The sequence below is a fragment of the Neopsephotus bourkii genome, unplaced genomic scaffold (assembly GCF_033783945.1).
Source record: "Neopsephotus bourkii isolate Nb327-2 ecotype Australia unplaced genomic scaffold, CSIRO-AGI_Nbou_v1 NB_756, whole genome shotgun sequence".
Lineage (NCBI taxonomy): Eukaryota > Metazoa > Chordata > Aves > Psittaciformes > Psittacidae > Neopsephotus > Neopsephotus bourkii.
Genome location: NW_026901254.1, coordinates 471,658 through 492,334, shown reverse-complemented (window position 1 = coordinate 492,334; position 20,677 = coordinate 471,658). Strand labels below are relative to the sequence as shown.

The window sequence follows — 20,677 nt, the reverse complement described above, 5'->3', positions numbered from 1 at the left end:
GAGACAGCCCTATTAGCCACGGGTTTTTAATGGCTTTCACTCTGTACTTCCTTCCACATCAGCCTTTCCCTGTCTTTGATCTAAAAATCTATACTTCAATATATAGCGTATTTAAAGCAAAAAGGTCTAAAGTGCCTCTGCAAGAGAAGGTGGGAAACCAAGAGGAACCAGTGTCGAAATAGAGGTGGATGAGCGGGAAGTGGGGTCGAGGGGAGAGAAGCAGGGATGGGTAGGGGGCTTGTGTGCAGAAATGTGGGATGGGGGGAGCATGAGCATGTTTTGAGGAACGAAAATCAGAGTTGTTCAAAACGGACGTGACTTTTCCATCGGAGGCAGGTGCAGTTTGGCGCCCTAAGCATGCAACCCACCCTGGTCAGACTTTTCCCCGGTCAGGTAGGGGGAGCAGCCTCCGTGCACGCGGAGGCTGCTCCCCCTACCCGACCGGCAAAAAAGCTGGTCAGGAATGGTTGGGGACGACGCGGATTCCCAGTCTGTTCCCGCATTGGCTCCCGTAAGTTCCCGCGTCATTTTTCTCCCCACACCCCGCTTTTCGCACTGGCAACCACAAGTCTCGATGGACTGGCGGGAGAAAGCTCGGATGCTCTGAGAGCATCTGTTGTTTGGTTTGTTGTGGTTTGGGTTTTCTTCCCAGCCACCGGACCAACCATCAGGTATGTCCGGGATTCAGCCTGAGGATGGTTCTCCTCCGTGTAGGAATTGGACCACCAGATCGGAGCTAAACGAGACGCGGGAGGCTCTTTTAACCCCTTCCTCCGACTACGACGATGAGGAGTTCCTGAGGTACCTCTGGAAGGAGTATTTGCATCCCAAGGAGTACGAATGGGCACTGATAGCCGGCTACATCGTCGTCTTCATCGTGGCACTCGTCGGGAATGTCCTGGGTGAGTCGCGCTCCCCCAAACTTCCCGTTCTCCGTTGCCGACGTGCGGTTTGCACGGTTTTGCAGGAAACAGGGAGTGGGTTTCCCTTTCTCCCCTGGAAACGCGAGTGCCTCCAGCCGCGGGGGAAAGTTAAGGCTGCACGGAAGGGGCCTTTGAGTCGGGACGCCGTGAAAACCGCTTCCCCCTGCGCTTGCGAGGGGCTGCGGAGGCAGCCGCTCGCTTCGGGAGTGGGGGCGGCAGAGAGCGGCCGGCGAAGCCTGCTGGAGAGACGCGGTGGGGGAAGCCTGGGGCTGCCGGCCGGCTCCCGCCCCTGTCCGCCGGGCCGGGGTGCTGAACACCCCTCACTCCCCCCGGGCTGCCCGTCCCGGCCGGCGGCTCCGCCTCTCAGCTGCTGCTTCCTCACAGCCCCTGCCAGCTCGGCGGAGAAGGGCGAACGCGGTTTTTTTTCTAAAGGACAGAGATCGGGGCCGCGGCAAGGGGCAACGGGAGCGGGACAGTGCCCGCCCCGTGCGGGGAACCAGCGGTTGCTCCCCTCAGCACCAGGCGGGCTGAAGGCGCGGAGCGGGGATAGCGATGGGGGGAACGGGGCGGTGCCCTGCCGGGCTCTCATTGAAAGAAGAGAGCGAGGCGGCGCCGGGAGCCCGCCCCCTCCGAGCTCCCATTCATCCGGGAAGGAGGCGAGGGGAGGGGGGTGCGCGGCGGCAGAGTGTGGCGGAGAGGCCAGGGCAGCGCCGGTGGGAAGCGGGAGCAGGCACAGGCGCAGCGGAGGGCGGTGTGCTCCTTTCCGAGCGAAGCGTGACTGCGGGCGGGCGGGCCGGCGCACGCCGGGATTTTGTGGCCGGCCCGTCGGGAAAGGCGCTTGTGTCGGCCCCTGCCTCTTCCCTCCCGGCACTGGCGGCGTAGGGAGGACGTGCGTGTGCACAGTGTCCGCCTGTGCTGCCCCGTGCCCGCACCAACCGGCGCTCCTTTCTGCAGCCGTGCCCCTGCGGTTTGCTGGGGAAGGCGTTTGTTCTTTATCAGTTCCGCCTTTATGAATGAGCAGAAGTGCGGTGAGGCCGCCTGGAGCCTTTTACGCCGTGAGAACGCACGTAGCGGGAGTCACGGCTATTTGCATGTTCATTTCCATCAGTGCCATTGCCATGAACGAAGTGGCGCACTGCCGCGCCCACCCCGCCATACGGGTCTTCCATTCATGTTTTTCAGAAGGATTCATGCGTGCCAGGGCTGTCATCTGCCAGCTCTCGGCTTCCCGAGCAAGACGCACATAAGACTGCAGCCATAGGCAACATTTTGCCAGGCTGGTTGTTCTTCCAACGGACTGATGATGCTATTTGTTTATTTTCCTGGAATGTTGCACTGACTGCTTGTAAACCTCCAGTATGCACGTTGGCCAAAACTGAGTTTTCAGCCAAAGAGGTTACATTATAGCTGTTCAGAACCTTGAGCATGTTTGCTCGGTCAATTGCTCAGGAGCCAGCTTGACAGACAATGTAAAGTTAATAGCCCTCGCAAAGAGTCTGTGCTTTAAACTAGGGAGAAAAGTGCCCTTCGTTCTGCTCTTCGGCAAAGGGGCTTAGGAGAACTACCTGTGTTTACCTGTTTGGCCCCAGCTCCGCCATTCTATAAACAAGCTGCCCTCCTGCCGTTGAAGATTCAAGGTCAAATCTTAAGCTGTAGGAGCTCTCACTCTGTATACACTTCTCCCCCTTAACCCTCACTCTGAAGCCACAAGGAGAGAAGCTTTCCTCTCTGTGTTCTTGCAAACAGGGATAATAACTGCGCTGATGTGAAGCCATTCCTCCTTTCATTTATGTGTGCTGTCTTTTTGCTTGTTATGGAAACTGACATTTGGCTGTCCACCCACCTCTGCTTTTGCTGGACTGCTTTGCTGGAGCTGTTTGCTCTTTAAACTGCCTTTGTGTATTACACAGACCTCACCCACCCAAACTGCTTCTGTTTACCAGCAAGTTGTTTGTGGGGTCTGCAGGTGCAGGTGCTCGTTGAACCCTGTCTCATCTTTATGCAAGAAAGCTCTTACTGCACTAATTGCAGGCTCATGTGATTTTGAGAGAAATGGATGTGGTCTAATGCTTTTTCCAAAGGCATTTTTGTGAAACTTTGACTATTAATGAAAATCTGATATAGGACAATACATGTTATAGTCTCTTGAGAGGCAAATTTCTCCTGCTTGAAAAATTCATATTCGAGGTTAATCTGGGACTTAGTTATGGACCTTGTTGAAACAGAGCAGAAGTGATTCTAGAGTGAATTTTAGTGGCTAATAGTGCTTATGGTATGATCCTTAATAGTGCTAATGATATTAGCCTTACTGATGCATTGTGTTCCTCTGCTTATGTTTGACCAGTGCTGCTGGACATGTGTGGCGTGTGTCTATTTTGTTCAATGCCTATTCAAATGGCACTTAAGCATCCAGGAAAGACCCTTTCCTATGTTGCACTGAAAAATTACGTTTCTGCCTCTTACTTTGATTTGTTTATCCACATGAGATTAAGAGACTCGTGTCCCAGCAATAACATCTGTGCAAGTGGAAGACACAGCACATCCCTCAGATATTAGTAATAAACTAGATGGAAGCATTCAGACAGTTAATTAATAGACAAGGGTAGGATCAGAAACTTGAACTTTGATTGATATCTACTGGGCTCTTGAGTGAGCTGCACAGCAGGAATTCTTATAGTACCATGTAACAAGGTCTGCATTGCTATTTAGCTTTCAGTTTAATTAGGAGAATCGACACACTGTATACACTGCAGCACAAACCAGCTAAAATGGAAACTGTTAGCAAGCCTCTGCATTTGAATGCAAGTCCCATTATTGCATCTGAGTGCTTCTTGTCAATGATTCTCCTGCGTGCCCATGTTGGCTGCTCACCAGAGATTTCTGTGCAAGCCACTGAAAAGAAACAGGTTTTAAGATGGTTTGAGGACATATTTACATGAACATTCAGGGAATCTGAAAAGCAGATGATAAGACCAGTATGCTTTGTTCTGCTTTCCCCCTCACTCAGTCACTATCACTAGAAGAAGCATAGGCATTGAGTGTAAGAACTTTCTGTTTTGCAAACAAGACCAAAAGCATTTTTACCACTGCACAGCAATGAAACTCTTGCAACTTTTTTGTACAGCTAGTGCAAAATGTCGGACTTGGTTAATGGAGAATGTATGTTGACTGTAGAGTAAACACCCGTTTCTTCTTTATTTGAAAACATTGCATTAAAAACATCACTTAAAAATAAAAAAAAACTAGATTACTACAGAAGGTTGTATGGAGGTCTCTAGTTACTGACATCATCATTCCACACTAACCAGTGGCAACACTTAATAACTGGAATAAGACCACAAGGGATTAATTAGTACTGTACAACTCCATAAGTTTAGCTCCATTTATAGAGGTAAAGAATTGAAATGGTCATCATTTAAGTTACTCATTTGCATAGGTCAAAACTTTTCTAATGAGATGGTTTCCCTCCAGGAACATGCATTCATCAAAATCAAAATGTACAGCAGAGATCACTTGATTTAAAAGACTGAGGGCAGCCCTCCCCAGAGCTGACAGAAGCTGAGATCCTTAGTGCACACAACCTGCCAGCACCCAGCTTGAAAGTCCTCAGCACTGTTGGCTTCCAAGGCTAAAAGACCATGTAGGACACCAGTGAGAGATTTCAGAAATGTTCTTTACTTGCACGATTTGATGGTACTTGTTTATCTTTCCAACTCAGAATGAAACCAAATTTAATTGACAGAGAAATACTCTTCTCTGGATAGCTCTATTATTTATTATTTGGTTTACAGTAACTGCTGGTTGGGCTGAGATCTGTACAGAACGTAACTGTGGCTCTTTCCTCAGAGTTCATAGTCTGACTCATAGAGCTCAACAGCATTCATTTGATTTTTACTTACTTTCTTAGGACTGGAGAAGAAAAGTTTTGTGTAGAGTTCTAACACCAGAGTCATAGTCAATGCTTATCAATAGGCAACTATCTCAAATGCTGTTGTTATTTTAAAGTGAATACTAAGGTCTAGGCATACATGCATGTGTTGGTAGAATTGGATGAGTCATGTATTCTTTTAAATGGTGCCATGATGTTCATGAATCCTATTTGATTACTGTAGATGAGGCATAGTTCATTTAATCACATTTTAAATTATTACATTTAATTTTATCCAGATTACTTTGGGAGTCTGGCACTGAAAGGGCTTTCCTTTTGTAATATGAGCATGACAGTCACTTTAACTTTCGGATGAATAATAGCTAGAATGGATTTCTCGTTTTTAAAAAGATAAGAAGTGACACACATAGGAAATGATACAATATTTATACATTTTATCGACCCAAGATACAGACTGTATGAGCTCAATTTATGTAAGATTGTGAGAATCAACTAAAGTACATTGGTGTTTGCATAATATGGGGAACACTATCGAGAGTTATGCACATCCTTCTGATATGTAGTAAAGTGCTAAAAGATGAAGCTGATTTGAAATTATGCCCTTTTCTTTCTAGATTCTTATATTGAGACAAGGAGGCACAAAAGCGCAAAATGTAATGAGCTCTAAGTAACCTTAAGTTTGATGTCTTTGTAATGGAAAATAACTGTGGTGCTTGAAGGTAGCTGACATAGTTTTAGGTCCTTAGGACCTTAGTAAAAAAAAGTGTAAGAAAAGTAGAATAGAAAAACAGGACCTGGGGATGGGGAGTATCTGGGACTAGCAGATGTCCAGCATGAGCACAGTTAAACTAACTGATAAGTAGAAGGACAGGATGATTGCTATGTCTGTAGTGTTAATTAAGCTGATGCTTCAAGGCCAGAAGTTATGAAGATTGTTGGGAGAAGTAAATGACCCTCAAAGACCACTATCACATTTCTCTACGCAATTTTTGTATTTGTATGCAAATTTTGTATGTGAACTTTCTGGAAAATGATGTAATTCATGTGTAGCCTCATGAATATGTATGTATGCCCAGTGACTATATAAGGATGGCCTGTATAGCAGTACGGTGATACACGGTAGGAGGAGCTATGCGCCCTGTCCCCCGGTGCTGCAGTAAAGAATACCTGCTTGTCAACTCGAAACTTTGTTGGCGAGTTTGTTCCTGGAGTTTTCTCCGAATCGATATCCAGATGTGTAACTATGTCCCCTTTGTATGCTTTGTGACCAGACAGTCCAGAGGGGAGACAGTTCTACTTTCTTTTGCCATTCTGTGTCAAAAGGCAATTCTGCCTAGTGTGGATAGTGCAGACCTATTGAACCCAACTCTGAAAAAGGGCAATGCCCAAGACTGAAGGAAGGTGAGCTGCAAGAGATGCTTGATGCCTTGAATGTTAATACAAATTCTGTTGACTCTCATTTGAGTTCTTCTAAAAGAAAGGACTGTTGCATCTGCCTGGAGGCTGCTCTTACAGTTGGATAAAAAAAGAATGTCCCTGGATAGTATTTTTTTCAGTCAGTGTAAAATAATAAGCACTTTGGCTACTTGTCTTCTAACATCGTAAGGACAGGATTATGCTGTGAATTCATTTGGTGATAAAGGAGGAGGACTGGAATCTGAACAAGTGGAAAAGTGCTTGATCTCAGAGGTCAAAGCCCATTAGAAGGTATTGAAAGAGAAACAAAAAATAGATACCTTTACATATGGAGTCATATTCTGTTTAATTTGTAACTACTTTTAACTAGCATTATTGTTCTTACTTCTGAGGCTACATTTAAATGGAAAGTAAAACTTTAGAATTCCTCTGCCATCCAGTTTTCTTCCTTTCTTCTGTCTATGGCACTGCTGATAAAAATCTCTCATCTGATGTATCATAACCTTTCACTTAAAGACTGGCTATTGAGCAGCTCCTACAGAAGAACTGTCACCAGTCAGTCAGAATTCCCCTGCAATGCCAGAACATTATGGCACGGGGGTTGGTGGCAAGGGAAAACACCAGCATGTATTTGACAGATTACCTAGGAAGCAAATAGCAAAGTTTATTGTTGCTGGTTTTGTTTTAGTTTCATTTTACTTTCAAGATGTACTCCTGATAAACATGTGAAACCTCTAAAGAATTTATCCCATTTTATTTTATGTATTCTCAAAGCTGTTGGAGTGATATCTCTGAAAACCAGCTCTGCTATTCAGACCCAAAACAGATGCAGCCTTGATGGCGGCAGGATATGCTGGGTACTTATTGATTTTATGTTTTGAATGATGTTTGGAAAGGATAGTAGATTCTAGAAGGAAAGCAATTCAGCAGAGCTATTCAGCAACTGCACAATTCCAAGGCCACTAAAACCAGTAAAGCCCTCACTGTCAGGAGCTGAAGAGAGGCTAACACATCTTTCTTTCCCTTAGGTCAGTGAAGTACTCTTCAGCCAGAAATGTCTTTGGGGCATTACCAAATAAAATGAAAGCTGCTGTCACTTCCTGCTTTAGTTCACCATCTTTCAGAAAAACACGAAGGTTTTGTAATGCTTCTTTATTTGTAAAGCATTGTTTATGTTCTGTGTTGCATATCAAGTGAAACCCTTTTTGTTGCTGTTTTGTTTATGTTAGCAGCTGGTTTACTTACTGTATATCTCACAAGTGGAAACCATCAGAGAAGAGCTAGAATGGACTGTTCCCTAGGGGAAGGAGAGCCAGGAGCTGAAAACAGCAGCATGATTGACAGGGCAATGTGTTCACCAACACAGTCCCACAGTGCCTGAGAGCATGGTAGGTTTGATGATGTTTACCAGGGTTCAGTCACCTCCCAGCAATTGCCAGACAAATCCATAGTGATGAAGCAGGTCTGAGGTAAAGCCAGAAAGTCAAGTCAGTGGGTGAGGATTACAATCAAAATCAGTAACACACACGCATGCTAGCAATGTCATCTTTGCCTGAGCTAAGAGTGAGAACCTGAGCTTAAATGCAGCTCCCGGGGAAAGAAGTGATCTGCAAAAGAGGCATCTCACATCTTTCTCTGAAAGCTCTGTTCCCAGCAGCTTGAACCCAGCTTCCATGCTGCCCTGTACCAGAGCTGACCTCCACTACAGACAGCTAACCCCTGGGGAGGGGGCAGAGGTTGCAGAGGCTGGGGGTGCACTAAACCCTGACAGCTGTGTTCTGTCTCCTGGTTCTCAGTGCAGTAAGACTGCAAGGATTTTCGCTTGGTTTTGGAATATTATATTGGCAATGTGGATTCATGAAATAGATTCAGAAGTTGCATACTGTACAAGATACTTGTTGTAGCATTTTATTAGCATAGCAGATTGTTTTTCTTTGTGTAGCCTAAAAAGAAGGCATTCTTTCATCTATATTAGAAACAGGCATGAACATGGAAAGGTTTTTCCTAGTGCAACTCCATTATACACTGACAGATGCATTTTGAATCATTATTTCAAAGATGCAAAGCATTTCAGCTGTAAAACACACCTTGATTTTAATGAGTCACGCGGGTTTAAATTGAATCATAATGGAGTGTGAAATCTTTTTATCGTAATGTTGTGCAGTATGACAGCTATATTTATGGTCCTTCCATCTCTAACACAAAGTGTGTCTAAGGATTTTGTAAGCTTTTTATTGCTACTATGGATAGACAAAAAAAGTATATCAATGTGGTTATGAAATAGCTGGTCATTCAGTACAGTCAGCTCTGCAAAGATCACTGGGGTTACCAGTTAATACCTGTAATGATTTGTGTGTTTATGGTGGACAATTTAAAGACAATCTATAATCAGTACAGTTAGCTCAGGAAAACTGTGTGATGGTACCTTGCACTTCATCCAGAGCTGATGAAACCTGGCATTTTGGACAGCCTTATTTTACATCATAACTGATCCTCTGGTAATAATTCCCATTTCCATTAGGTTGATAATTGCCTAAAATTATGTAATGTGAACAAGTTAGAAAATGAGACCTGCGCCAATTAGATGGTCATGCTATTAGTCTGTATTTTAATCTGTAGAGATTATTTTCCAGCAAGCAGAATATAGATCTTGTATTCTTCTCTGTCACTGTAATAATAAGGCAATATATTAAATATATAAGTTTGGCTGGAGAACATGAGTAACTCATGTTCTTGTAAGTCCTTTTAAAACCCTGCATACAATAGAGCACTTGGTAGCTAGAAAACATCTCAGAGAATGTATTGCTTCAAGCAAACTTGTTCCTGTATATCTCTTTTATTTATGTAGACTCTTGTCTTTTGTGGAAGATGGTGTCACATTAGTACATTTCAGTAAAGCTGATATTAAACACAATACTTTAAGATTTCATATGTTCAATGTTATCATAAAATCAACTAGGCTGGAAAACATGACATGATCATGAAGGACTGCCAAGTCACCAGTAAATCATGTCACTAAGAGCCTACACTTACATGGTGTCCTGGGTTCAGCAGCAGCAGTCATTTTTCCCCTTCTTGGTAGCTGGTACAGTGCTGTGTTTTGACTTTTGGCCTGAACAGAGCTGATAACAATGATGTTTTGGTTTGGCCGAGGACTTTGTGAGCCTCATGCTCTGCCAGGGAGAAGGGAAGCCGGGAGGAAACAGAGGCAGGACACCTGACCCAAACTGACCAAAGACGTATTTCATACCACAGCACGTCATGCCCAGGATGTAAAAGAGGGTTACCCGGAAGGGCTAGGGACTGCAGGGTTGGAGGAGGTATCGGCCGGTACTTGGTCGGGCTGGGGGGGAGCGAGTTGTCGGTTGCCTGGTGCTGAGGTGTTGTATTCTCTTCCCTTGTTATTTCCCTTATCATTATTATCATTGGTGGCAGCAGTAGTGGTTTGTGTTACACCTTAGTTACTAAACTGTTCTTATCTCAACCTGTGGGAGTTGCATTCTTTTCGATTCTCCTCTCCCTCCCTCCAGGAGTAGGGGGAGGGCAAAAAGGGGGGGAGTGAGTGAACAAGCTGTCTGGCTGGGGTTAAACCACAACACATGGCTTTTTAACACTTGAAGGGACAGTTATTCAGCAAATCAAATCATGGTTTACAATATTTTGGTTTATACCCCTTTGGACAGTTGTGGTCAGCGGTCCTGGCTGTCCCCCCTCCCAGCTGTTGGGGTGCAGTGAGAAGCAGAAGAGGCTTTGGTTCTGTGTAGGCACTGCTCAGAAATAACTAAAATATCCCTGTGTTATCAACACTGTTTCCAGCACAGATCCAAACCACAGTCCCATACCAGCTACTATGAAGAAAATTAACTCTACCCCAGCCAAAACCAGCACACATATAAATATTTGTGTGATACCCAGGGAGCATGACCTAGCCTCCTACTTTTGTCATGCTTCCATGATTTTTTTCAGATCTGTTGACACATCTAGTATGTCCTGTTGATGAGGAGCTGTCACCTCACTGGGTGGCTATGTAATTCCTTTGTGTCTGCAGCCCAGAATATTGTCCACCTTTTCAGCTGTCACATCACATATTAAAGTATATTTCTTATCTGCTGGGTATTACCAGCTATATGATTTTTTTAATATTTGCTTGATAATAAACATTGTATAAAAAGTGTCTTTGTGTCATTCTTTCTGTTACTTTTTTCAACATAAGCTTGTTCTTATGTTGGACTCCTTTTTTTCAGATGAGATCAGTTGTGTAAAAAATGAAGTAATGTGTGAGTTTAGAGTTTAATAGTGGGAAAGAGATGGACAGTTTAGGAAGTAGATATCATCTCCCTATTCACAGAAAAGATCATCTTGTTTTAGATTTTTTGTTCTCACTGCTGGTTTCAAAACCCCTTAATTAAATATCCTCTGCAATTAGTTAAAGTACTTCTTACAGTTTAATCAAGTTTAATAAAGTTATTGAAAGACTCATGGAAAACCTTCCTAAAATAAATAAAATAAGCTTAGTCTTTCACACCTAATTTTTAGATTCTCAAGTTAAAGCAGAAGAATCCTTAATCAGTAATCATTCATAATGAAAGTAGTTTCAGTGACAGCATTTTTCCTTCCAGCAGCGTGTGTTGATTCGGTGTTTCCACAGGGGTTCTGTCTCTCCTAATGTTAAATAACCTATCTACTCAGCCTTCCTTTCAGTCAGATTGTGTTGCTTGACACCCTGCCACCCAGATCATGATTCACAGTAGATAATGTCATCAACAAAAAACAAGGGGGAGAATGCCATATGGAGAAACAATTATTGCCAGGTGGAAATGATTGGGCTAGGAGGCTGAGAATAAAGAATCATGAAATCATAGAGTGGTTTGGCTTGGAAGGAACATTAAAGATCATCTGGTTCCCATCCTTCCTTTCCCCCCCCACTGTGGGCAGGGACACCTTCCAGTAGACCAGGCTGCCTAAAGCCGCATCCAACCTGGCCTTGAACACTTTCAGGGATGGGGCATATTGTGTAACTCAAATCTATTTTAACTTTTTTTTTTTTTTTTTTAATCACTGTTTGATTACAAAATACTGTGAAAGGAGTAAAGCTCTTTGGGAGCTTTCTGCCCCATGCATTTGGAGATGTTAATGACCAGCGCTTATAATCACAACATCAGTTCCAAATGACTGCTGGATGGCTATATTGTGATATTTTAGTCAAACAGTTGTGATACTGAATTAGCAAAGCAAAATTAAATCATTGAAGCTTAGTGTGAAAAATGATCATTCTTTGTTTACTTCCATCTGGGTTTATTATTCACCAAAAATGAGGTAAGAGGTAGTGGTTTTCATTTATAGAAGGAAATGGCAGGTATTGCTGGTTATGGAAATTAGGTTTCTATTTTGGCCAAGAAGTCACACTGGAAGATGACCCACTGAATAAGAAGTTGTCAAGTATTCCAGAGTGTTAAGGAAATGATTTAGGGTTGACATGTAGAAAACAAATTGACAGCTGAACCTCCAGTCCACCAGCAGAAGGACTGCAGAACAATGTTTAATATGCTCAAGACAGCATAAATCTTCCATGAAGCAAGCAGCTACATTTTATACCAGCTGGAATCTTTGTATTGTTTTCACATTCAGCTTGAGATACAATGAATAATTGAATAAATGGCATTACAGCCTCTAATTAAAATGCCTCAAGACACTAAACCAACAGGGATTAAATGTATACATGCAAAATACCAATCGCACCATATCTTCATAATAGAGTGTTGTTTTTTCATCAGGGATATAATGAGGTATATGAAGCTTTCTTGATGGACTCCTAATAGCCTCTCTCTCAAGTTTTAACTTTGATTTGAATTTTTTATGTTTAGTCCTTGCTGGAACTTGCCTCCGAGGCTTTCTGGGTGTGGGAGGTCGTGAATGTTTGGAGGATGGGTTCTGAAACACGCGTCATTATCACAGAACTACTCTCGTTTGGGGGAAGCCTCCTCAAGTTTTTCCCACCATCAGCCTGGTAACTCAAACTAGTTTCCGAGCTTTTACTGACACTGTGTGGCAGAGATAAGAACAGCAGGCATTTTACCTAAAGCTCTTCTTTCTGGGGGAAGGAAGTGAAAGCATCTCCGGTGAGATGAAGGATTTTGAGAGCCGGGTTAGTCAATGACCATTAGAAAAATAGCTGCCCGTTGTGAAAGCTGACCTGCGTGTTTTCATTTTCAGTTATTAACTGTAACTTTGAGTGGGTTTATAAAATAAAAGCAGAAATACAGAAAATAATAAATACACTGGCCAGGCAATTAAGTTCCAGTAGAGCTCCAACAGCTGGGAAAATCATGCACAGTAGGAGCACGTTTCTGAGTTATGTTTCTCTCCTATTCCGCCCCCCCCCTTTTAATTTCTGATTCTCTTTTCTTCAGTGCCTGTGTTAATAACTTTTCCCACTTTCATCCTCATTCTCATTTATAGCTGGAAACATCAAAGGTTGCATTAAGGATTTGCATATAATGTTCAATCGAGGTTTTATTCAGAGCTATTTTTACTATTTCATAGATTTTCAACAGAGGTCTGAAGACCTCAGTTTAGGCCCCTACATTGTGCCATAATTAAGCAGGCATCTTGTTAACTCTGTGGTGTCTCCCAGGTGTTTCAGGAAGGCTGGTTCTGGGCTCATCTCCTATTTTATGATTTTGCAGTGGTTTTTGGTAAACTACACTATGAGTTGAGCATCTTTACTACCTTTCCCATTCTTGCTTCTCTTCTCCAAACTGAGTGGAAAGCTACAGCTCTGCTATTTCGCTCGGGGTAGGCAGATGGCATTTCCCACTCCATGGAGCTTCCTTTCTGTAGCATGTTTCTTTAGGGTTTATATGGGAGCTGAGTGCCTCCACTTCCGTATAAAACTACCTGAGATGAACATGCATATTTAAAGGAGTGAGGGTGGACAGTATAAATAGTTCTTTTGTTCTGATACTTAACTAGTTATAATATATTCAGTGGTGTAACCAAACCATTTTGCACACCTATAAAATAATTGGTTTTAAACACAGGCTAGAACATCTTTCTCAATGATCTGCTAAACCACTTATATATCACTGAAGCTATTGTCCAAAACTCCTGAATAACCTTGTAGTGCAGTAGACTCCGAAGGACACCAAGTCTGGAAGGAATATAGTGAACTGACTTCCTGTCATTCATACCATTCTGTCCTATTCAATAACTTGCAGAAGGTCCTCAGAGCTCAATTTAGCCTTGCACTGAAAAAACATTACCAATGCTTGTGCAGGTTGAAAACAATAACTGCGACCAGCGGGGGGGGGGGGAGAAACGGACTTGTTAACGGACTTGTTTTTAAAACACTTTTTTCTCAGAGACTTCTTTACACAAACTCATTGTATACCTGAGGTTTCATTTGCTCATACTGGTAGAAAGCTGTGAACACAACATGCAAAATGCTATGAATTGATTTCTGATGCAGTTTGCTGCTGATCAGATTGACCTCACATACACTAACTTAATGGATTTATTTTACCAGAAATAATGTTTATGTTCAGGTGCTTTCCCCAGACAGGTCAGCACAGGAATAAGAATTAACCTTGTCAAAGAGAACATGTATCTGCTTATACCTTGCACCTTTACACACTCACATCCTTGGTTGAAATACAATGCCTAAATTGTTTTCAATCAGGTAGAATGCAGGACTGTTGAAATCATAACACCAGAGCAAAGTATCCAAACTCTGAACTTTTAAAGTAACATTTTATTTAACTTTTGCCTATTGAGAAAAGAAATAAAAAATACAGGAAAACATTGCCACTTAATACCAACTTTTACCTAAGTACAAGACAGGACCATAATGTCCACTCAACATAATGGAGTTATGAGTAAAAGTCAAAACCTTTACACTTTTAGTGTTAAGTGCTAAAATAATCGAAAATGAAATGTTGTTTGCATTTTTCCCCACAGAATTGCATTTCCAACTGTGAACAACATTTCAGAGGGGCAGCAATGTGTTATCTTCCCTCTTAGGTGCTGCCTTCTGTGTTATCAGACTGCAAGTTTTGACTATAGTAAACCGATACACCAAGTAACAATGATAAAGCTCTGGATAGTTATGTTGCAATTATCATGCAAACCTATATAAATAATTACTTTAGTAGGTAACTTAAATCACCCAGATAGGAAGAAAATACAATTAATATGGATGTTTCCTTCTAGCTTTTGATTTATAAGCCTTGCCTGTCAGATATCTGAGGCCGCAGCTAAGAGAACACAAAATTCTGTGTTCAGGAAAAAAAAAAAAAAACAATGGAAGAAATGGATAATGTGGGAGATTTTCTCCAAAAACAGTATAATAAGAGTGAAGACCTTTGCAGAGGGAATTTCACTTGCATTTACAACAGCATGATAGGTATGTAGCAAAGATTAAATTTATGCAAACTACAGAATCTGGTATCATGTCTGCAGCACATTAGAAGATAGAAAGAACATCCATGGTAGCACAACAGGAGTTTTAGATGAAATTTGGAAACCTATATCCTAAAAATGTAGTTGATAAAATCACCTTCTCTTACAGAAACTGAAGGCCAACTAACCTTTTCCTCTTTCCTGGTCCTAAATAATCCCTAGATGTGTAAATATAGCCCCTCCTCTGGAAATAAGAGTTCTGAAATTACACAGTCTGAAAAGAAAACAGGAATGTTGTACCATCTTTACATGTATGAAGCACTGCTGCAGGGAAAAGCTCTTTATCATTCCTGCCTGTGTGCAGGGAAATAAGATGATATAAAATAGCAGCAATGAAAAGTAGATTAGACATTAGAAGAGTGTTTGGTTATTTAAGTTTTTTTAATAGGAACAATAGTTAAACACTGAAGTACATTTAAGAAAGGCATGGTATCTTCAAGTGTAACAGATTTTAAAATGAAAACTTTCCAGCAATGGCTTAGTGGTAGTCTTGCTGTAGTTGTGTTGGTCTAAAGACTTAAACAAGAGAAGATTTGTGGAATGAAATAATACATTTTATGAGACCAACTCATGCAGCTGGAAGATAGACACAGACACACCATCCTTCTTAGGATCTAAAGAAGTGTCTGATCTCAAGAGTCTTAAAGTCTGTGTATTTTCTTCCAGCTACTTTAGCTAGTTTAATAAGAAAATAGTTTAGCTGATTCCACCTTAGGTTTGGACAATCTCTTCAGGACCTTTCTAACTCTATTCTTTAGCACTCTGTGATCTGCTTAATATATCTCAATTAAGCATAGTGCTGTATCCCAACAGATTAAGGAGACTTTGAATCTTCATCCAGATTTGCATGATGGATGAATTATTGTTTACAGGAGAAGAACCTGTGATGTACATAAGTTGTACTGCTTTCTTGCCACACTTATTGTGGTGTTTCTGGAAAATTTTCTGCATCAGTTTTTAAAGAGCTTTTGGTGACTGAATCTGAAACATTCGAAAGCTATTGATTTCTACAGTCTCTCAGAGTTTTACTTTCAAAGTTAATAAAAAATGTATTTTTAGGCTAGTTTCTCAGACTCATTTGGCATTTTAAATGTGTTAGCTTATAAATTTAATGCAACCATGTTAAAGGAGTGATTTGCCTCATTTCTGAAAGCCTTTCAAACTGAAAAAGATGAAAAAGATATAAAACATGCTTTAAAGGTACATGTTGTAAAGTATCTGCTACATGCCACTTTTGATCATAGAAATCATCACCAAATATACACCACACTTAAAATGGTAGTGCTTAATTCTGCAAAAATTACCTTTATTTACTTACGTTTAATCACAGTTACCCAGACAACTGTTACAGATCTCTACAGATGCAATAGATGTATTATGGTCAGCAAAATATATTATAAAACTGTTGTTGTCTTGGCACAGCTTACAAGACTCCGTGTGACAGCATTTCAAATGAAGTATCACACTGTTGTAAGAATAAGATAAACTTTTACAAATGTAGATGCATATTGACATAGACTAGAGCGAATGGATTAATATGGACATGAAGAAAGTTGTGCAAGTAGTTTGTGAAGATAAACTAGCAGGAAAATAAGCTGCTTTATATATGAGATTTTTTCCCATGCTGTGGTGTGTGGAAAATTATTCATTGTGTACTAAGATTCTCTCCACATGTACCCTCTTATTTCCACTCTAAAAGAAAACACATGGTTCTTACACTGAACTACATATTAAAATATTCTGTGTTAAACAAAGGACACAAACATTTCCTCAATTCTGCAAAGTTAAGTGTTCTCCTGTTGAAGTATTCTCTAAGTCATTTCCATCTCACTAACTTGTCTTTCCAAATTCAGTTTGCATTGCAGTGTGGAAGAATCATCACATGCGAACAGTTACCAACTATTTCATAGTGAACCTGTCTCTGGCTGACATTCTGGTCACAATTACTTGTCTTCCAGCAACTTTAGTAGTGGACATCACAGAAACATGGTTCTTTGGGCAGCCCCTCTGCAAAGTGATTCCCTACTTACAGGTATTATTTTACTGTGTTTGCATACACATTACCCATTTTACAAGGAAGATAAAAAACAATAGCATCTTCCCAATAGTGATAAGCTGATGGAAGACTATGTCTGCTACTGAAGGAGATATCTCAGGGTACATGCTGAGGATTAAAGGACTGGTCCACTTGTGAAAATGTTTATGCTTTCTGAATATTTTTCTGTATTTTCCATCTGATTGTTAGACTTGGGCAATACTCATTCTGAAACAATTGTCTGATGCTCTTCTGTTTCTTTTTCCTTTTTCTTTTTTTTTTTTTTTTGGTGTGTGATCTTTTTTTAAGAGTTCATAGGGCATATACACCAATAAAAATGTCTGTAAATAGAATTACAGTCATTTTTACTCTGTGGGTGAACCTAAAGAAATACGCAAGTGTCCAGGACAGAGAATCTGAAGGGATTCTGGGCTTTCACATGTGTTTAGAGACTTACTTTGCATTCTTTAGAAATAGTCAAATTATTCAGATTCACTGGGAGCTGATGAGATTGTCTGCCTTAAGCAGTAATTGCCACCACTTGTTTACCAGTGGATTTGATTAGTTATGAGATCATTTGCATCAAAATGATTGATAAATACATTTTCCAAGAATAGCTGGTTAGATGAACTGACTGGGCATACTAGAATGACAAGTGCTTGGCCTTTCAGTCATTATAAAATCAAAAGAATTAAGCAGAACTCTGAATGTATGCAGGTGACCTGCTCTGTGCCTCCAGCACAATTTATATTTTCAGCAGATACCTGGAGGCTGAAGAGCCACATTGTCAAGGGCAAGAGTTCTCCAGCAGGTATGTCCTCTGCTCAATGCAGTCAAAATAACAAGTTTTTTCAAAGCCTACATGGAGGAAAATCTTCCTCCTCTAATGGAAGAAAATCTAAAGAGTAAGTGAAATGATCACCTAGTGTACGGAGTGAAAGAGTGATAGGTTATTTCCTATACTGAATTGAAGGTAAAATTATTTAGTCTGTGTTAATCTAGTTGTTCATGAGACTCTGAGTTTCCATTGTTCCCATGAAAACTGAAAAGACAAAATTGTGGTACTGGTTTCCAAATATAACACAGAAAATGTACAAACAAAGTTGTGCTACAAAGAAAAAAAGGATTTTTTTAGATGAAGTTTGCAAATTCTAATTTGCATAAATTTGCTCTATCAGGATCTGACCTTGCTATACATACTCAGTTTGGGTAGCACCCTAATCTGTTCATTGTCCTATTGATTCTAGTGGGATTCTGGCAGATGATGTTACCTGTTGTAATTCTGTAAAAAGTGATTTTAAAAGGGGATAATTTTTCTGTCTTTTTATGGGGATAATTTCTATTTAATAATTGCAGATAAAGAGCTAACTATGTTGAAAATACAAATAATTTTTAAAACTCTGGGGAAAAAATTACAATAAATATTTTTTAAAGCTCTGAAAATAATTACATTCACATTTACATAATATTTCCTTTTCTTTAGACAGTTTCAGTCTCTGTGTCTGTACTAACACTCAGCTGCATTGCTTTGGATCGATGGTATGCAATTTGTCACCCTTTGATGTTTAAAAGCACAGCCAAGCGAGCAAGGAACAGCATTATAATTATCTGGATTGTGTCCTGCATCATAATGATTCCTCAGGCTATTGTTATGGAGTGCAGCAGTGTGTTCCCAGGGTTAGCCAATAAAACCACCTTGTTCACAGTGTGTGATGAGCACTGGGGAGGTGAGTGTGTCATTGACCATAAAGACTGAACCTGTACTGCTGTTAAGTAATACAAATATCAGGTTATATTAATATGCAGTCAAGTTGTATAAATATATCACCAAAATGTTCTTAATTATATAAGCTTTCCTAGAACTACCATTTTTTAAATACTGTGAAATCCTATTTTCTTTTGTATTGCTAAAGACTCCAAGTACATTTGAAACCAAGTTTAAATGAATGAGGCCGGCTTGTGCCTTGACCGTGTTAATGTTTCCCAGAGGCTTATATAATTCTGTGATCAATGGATGTTGAGGGTTTACAAAGACTTCAGCATTTACCCTTAAGAAATCACTACATGAGAACAGAAATTTCTGTTTCCTTGGTATATTGCATTTGCTGATTGCTGATATTTGACTTGCCTTTATAGATCTCTCTTGGGACTTTAATATAAATTTCATGTCCTTACAAATTTACAGAGATGTCATCAATATGGGGTAGCGAGTCAGTCTACTATTTGAAATTTGACATAGACAAGATAATTTAAATAACTTTGTAAATGTAATCATTTACAAATTATTCTATCCAAGAAGTATAATTCTGCTTTTCCAAATTAACTTTTAATCTGACTTGTTCTGTATTTGAATTCAGCCGTAAGAAGCCATAAGGGTTGCCAGGGAGTAACTACTTCTTTTTTTGTCTCTGTTCACAGTAAGCGGTGTTAGCCACCACCCCAAATGGTTAAGACCAACTCTGGTGGGCCCTGGCATAACTCCAATGCTAATAGAGCATAAGAGTTACATGCTGTGACTCTGACACTGGATATAATGACCGTCAGTAATACCATTATTCACACACAGGAAAATAAAGCCAAGTTTGCCAAAATATGTAACTAAAAATGCCTGTTTAATAAGCTCAAGTCAGACTAAAAACAATCAAATTCTTTCCAAGAGATGTCTCTGTAGAAGAAGATTCCAATCATGTGAACAATTAAAATAAAATGCAACTGGGCCACCTGTATTTAATTATTGTGATAAATTACCTTAAGCAGCTTGAACTGCTGAGGGCTCTTCCATGTGCCCTTTTGGAAGTTTCTCACCTGACTGGCCTCTGCAGGGCCACCAGGGGATTAATAAGACATTGGCTATCCCATTCCCTGTTCTTCATCTCCCTCATCCCAGTTAGTCCTTTGGGACAAGGCAAGGGGGCAGAGGTGGCCATTAGCTAGCTGACACTCATTGCAGACAAAGATGTGCAGATGTGCTGTGAGTCTGTAGGTTAGGGCAAGACTGTGTAGTGCTTATAAGTATTGTACTTGCTGTTTCATAAGAGAGAACACATCTGCTCTTTACTTCTAGTGTTCTTTCTTCATCTGTGAACAATTTTGTATTGCTGTCTGCTGCTGGATGCTGCAGTATTTATGTGACTATTTTCTTTCTCAGCATTCAGTCCAAGTACAATTTGTGTCCACTCATTTTGACTGCAGAACTAATTATCCATGTCTTCATCTTCAGGGCTAGATCTGCAACAAAGACTGTTTTAATCAACCTAGGAAATGAAAATTATGTGGTTAATTAATCAGGCAGTCAGAAGACCATTTCATCAGGGAATGTGATCGAAAAATTTCCAGATCCACATTGGCCACTTTCTGATTCCCAACAAGAAAGTGTTGCTTGGAACTACAGACTCCATGGTAGCCTTGGAACTATTTAAAAGAGTGCCTCTGGTTCAGTGCTGTACTGAAGTAGTTGCAGCTCACGGATATGCTGGAGCTGAAGCACCCATTATACAAAAGAAAAAAAAACCTCCCACATATTTGCAAGACTCTAGTCCTGTGGAGTGTATGTGTCCAATGAAATCTATTGATTTTCAGGTTATACTTTGAGCCTTCACTTGGGTGTTTGGAGAGGTAGAAAGGAGTATAACAAAGGCAAGTTGTTGTGCATAGAATTAAGTTCTTTTTGTGTGTGGCTTCAGAAATGTAGTGCAAGCAATCCAAACTGTTTTTGTTGGTTTTCTTTTTAATTTATATTGAGCATGAACTGAAAACAATTTTTTTTTAAATATACTAAAGTTTTTTGAAATAGGGAGGTTTTCATTCCATTAAAGATAAGAATCCTATTTTTATCCTGCTGCCTTTTTAATGAGTTATTCTTCTAATGATAATGCACCATCTTTACTAGCTATTGTGCTGGTGCATTTCAGCTATCTGTACAAAATAATCCTCTTCTCTTTCTAATAATAGATTCTC

The 20,677-nt window shown here is 40.6% G+C and overlaps 1 protein-coding gene across 1 annotated transcript in view; it reads left to right on the top strand.

Moving 5' to 3' along the window:
* Nucleotides 1-515: 515 nt before the first annotated feature.
* The window catches only part of HCRTR2 (hypocretin receptor 2), a 34,425-nt gene continuing 14,263 nt past the window's right edge, over nt 516-20,677 (top strand). Inside the window, exons 1-3 of the mRNA XM_061354938.1 lie at nt 516-902; nt 16,539-16,717; nt 18,204-18,447. Coding sequence (XP_061210922.1) covers nt 674-902; nt 16,539-16,717; nt 18,204-18,447 — 652 coding nt within the window. The 5' untranslated portion in view covers nt 516-673. The remainder of the gene's footprint in view (nt 903-16,538; nt 16,718-18,203; nt 18,448-20,677) is intronic.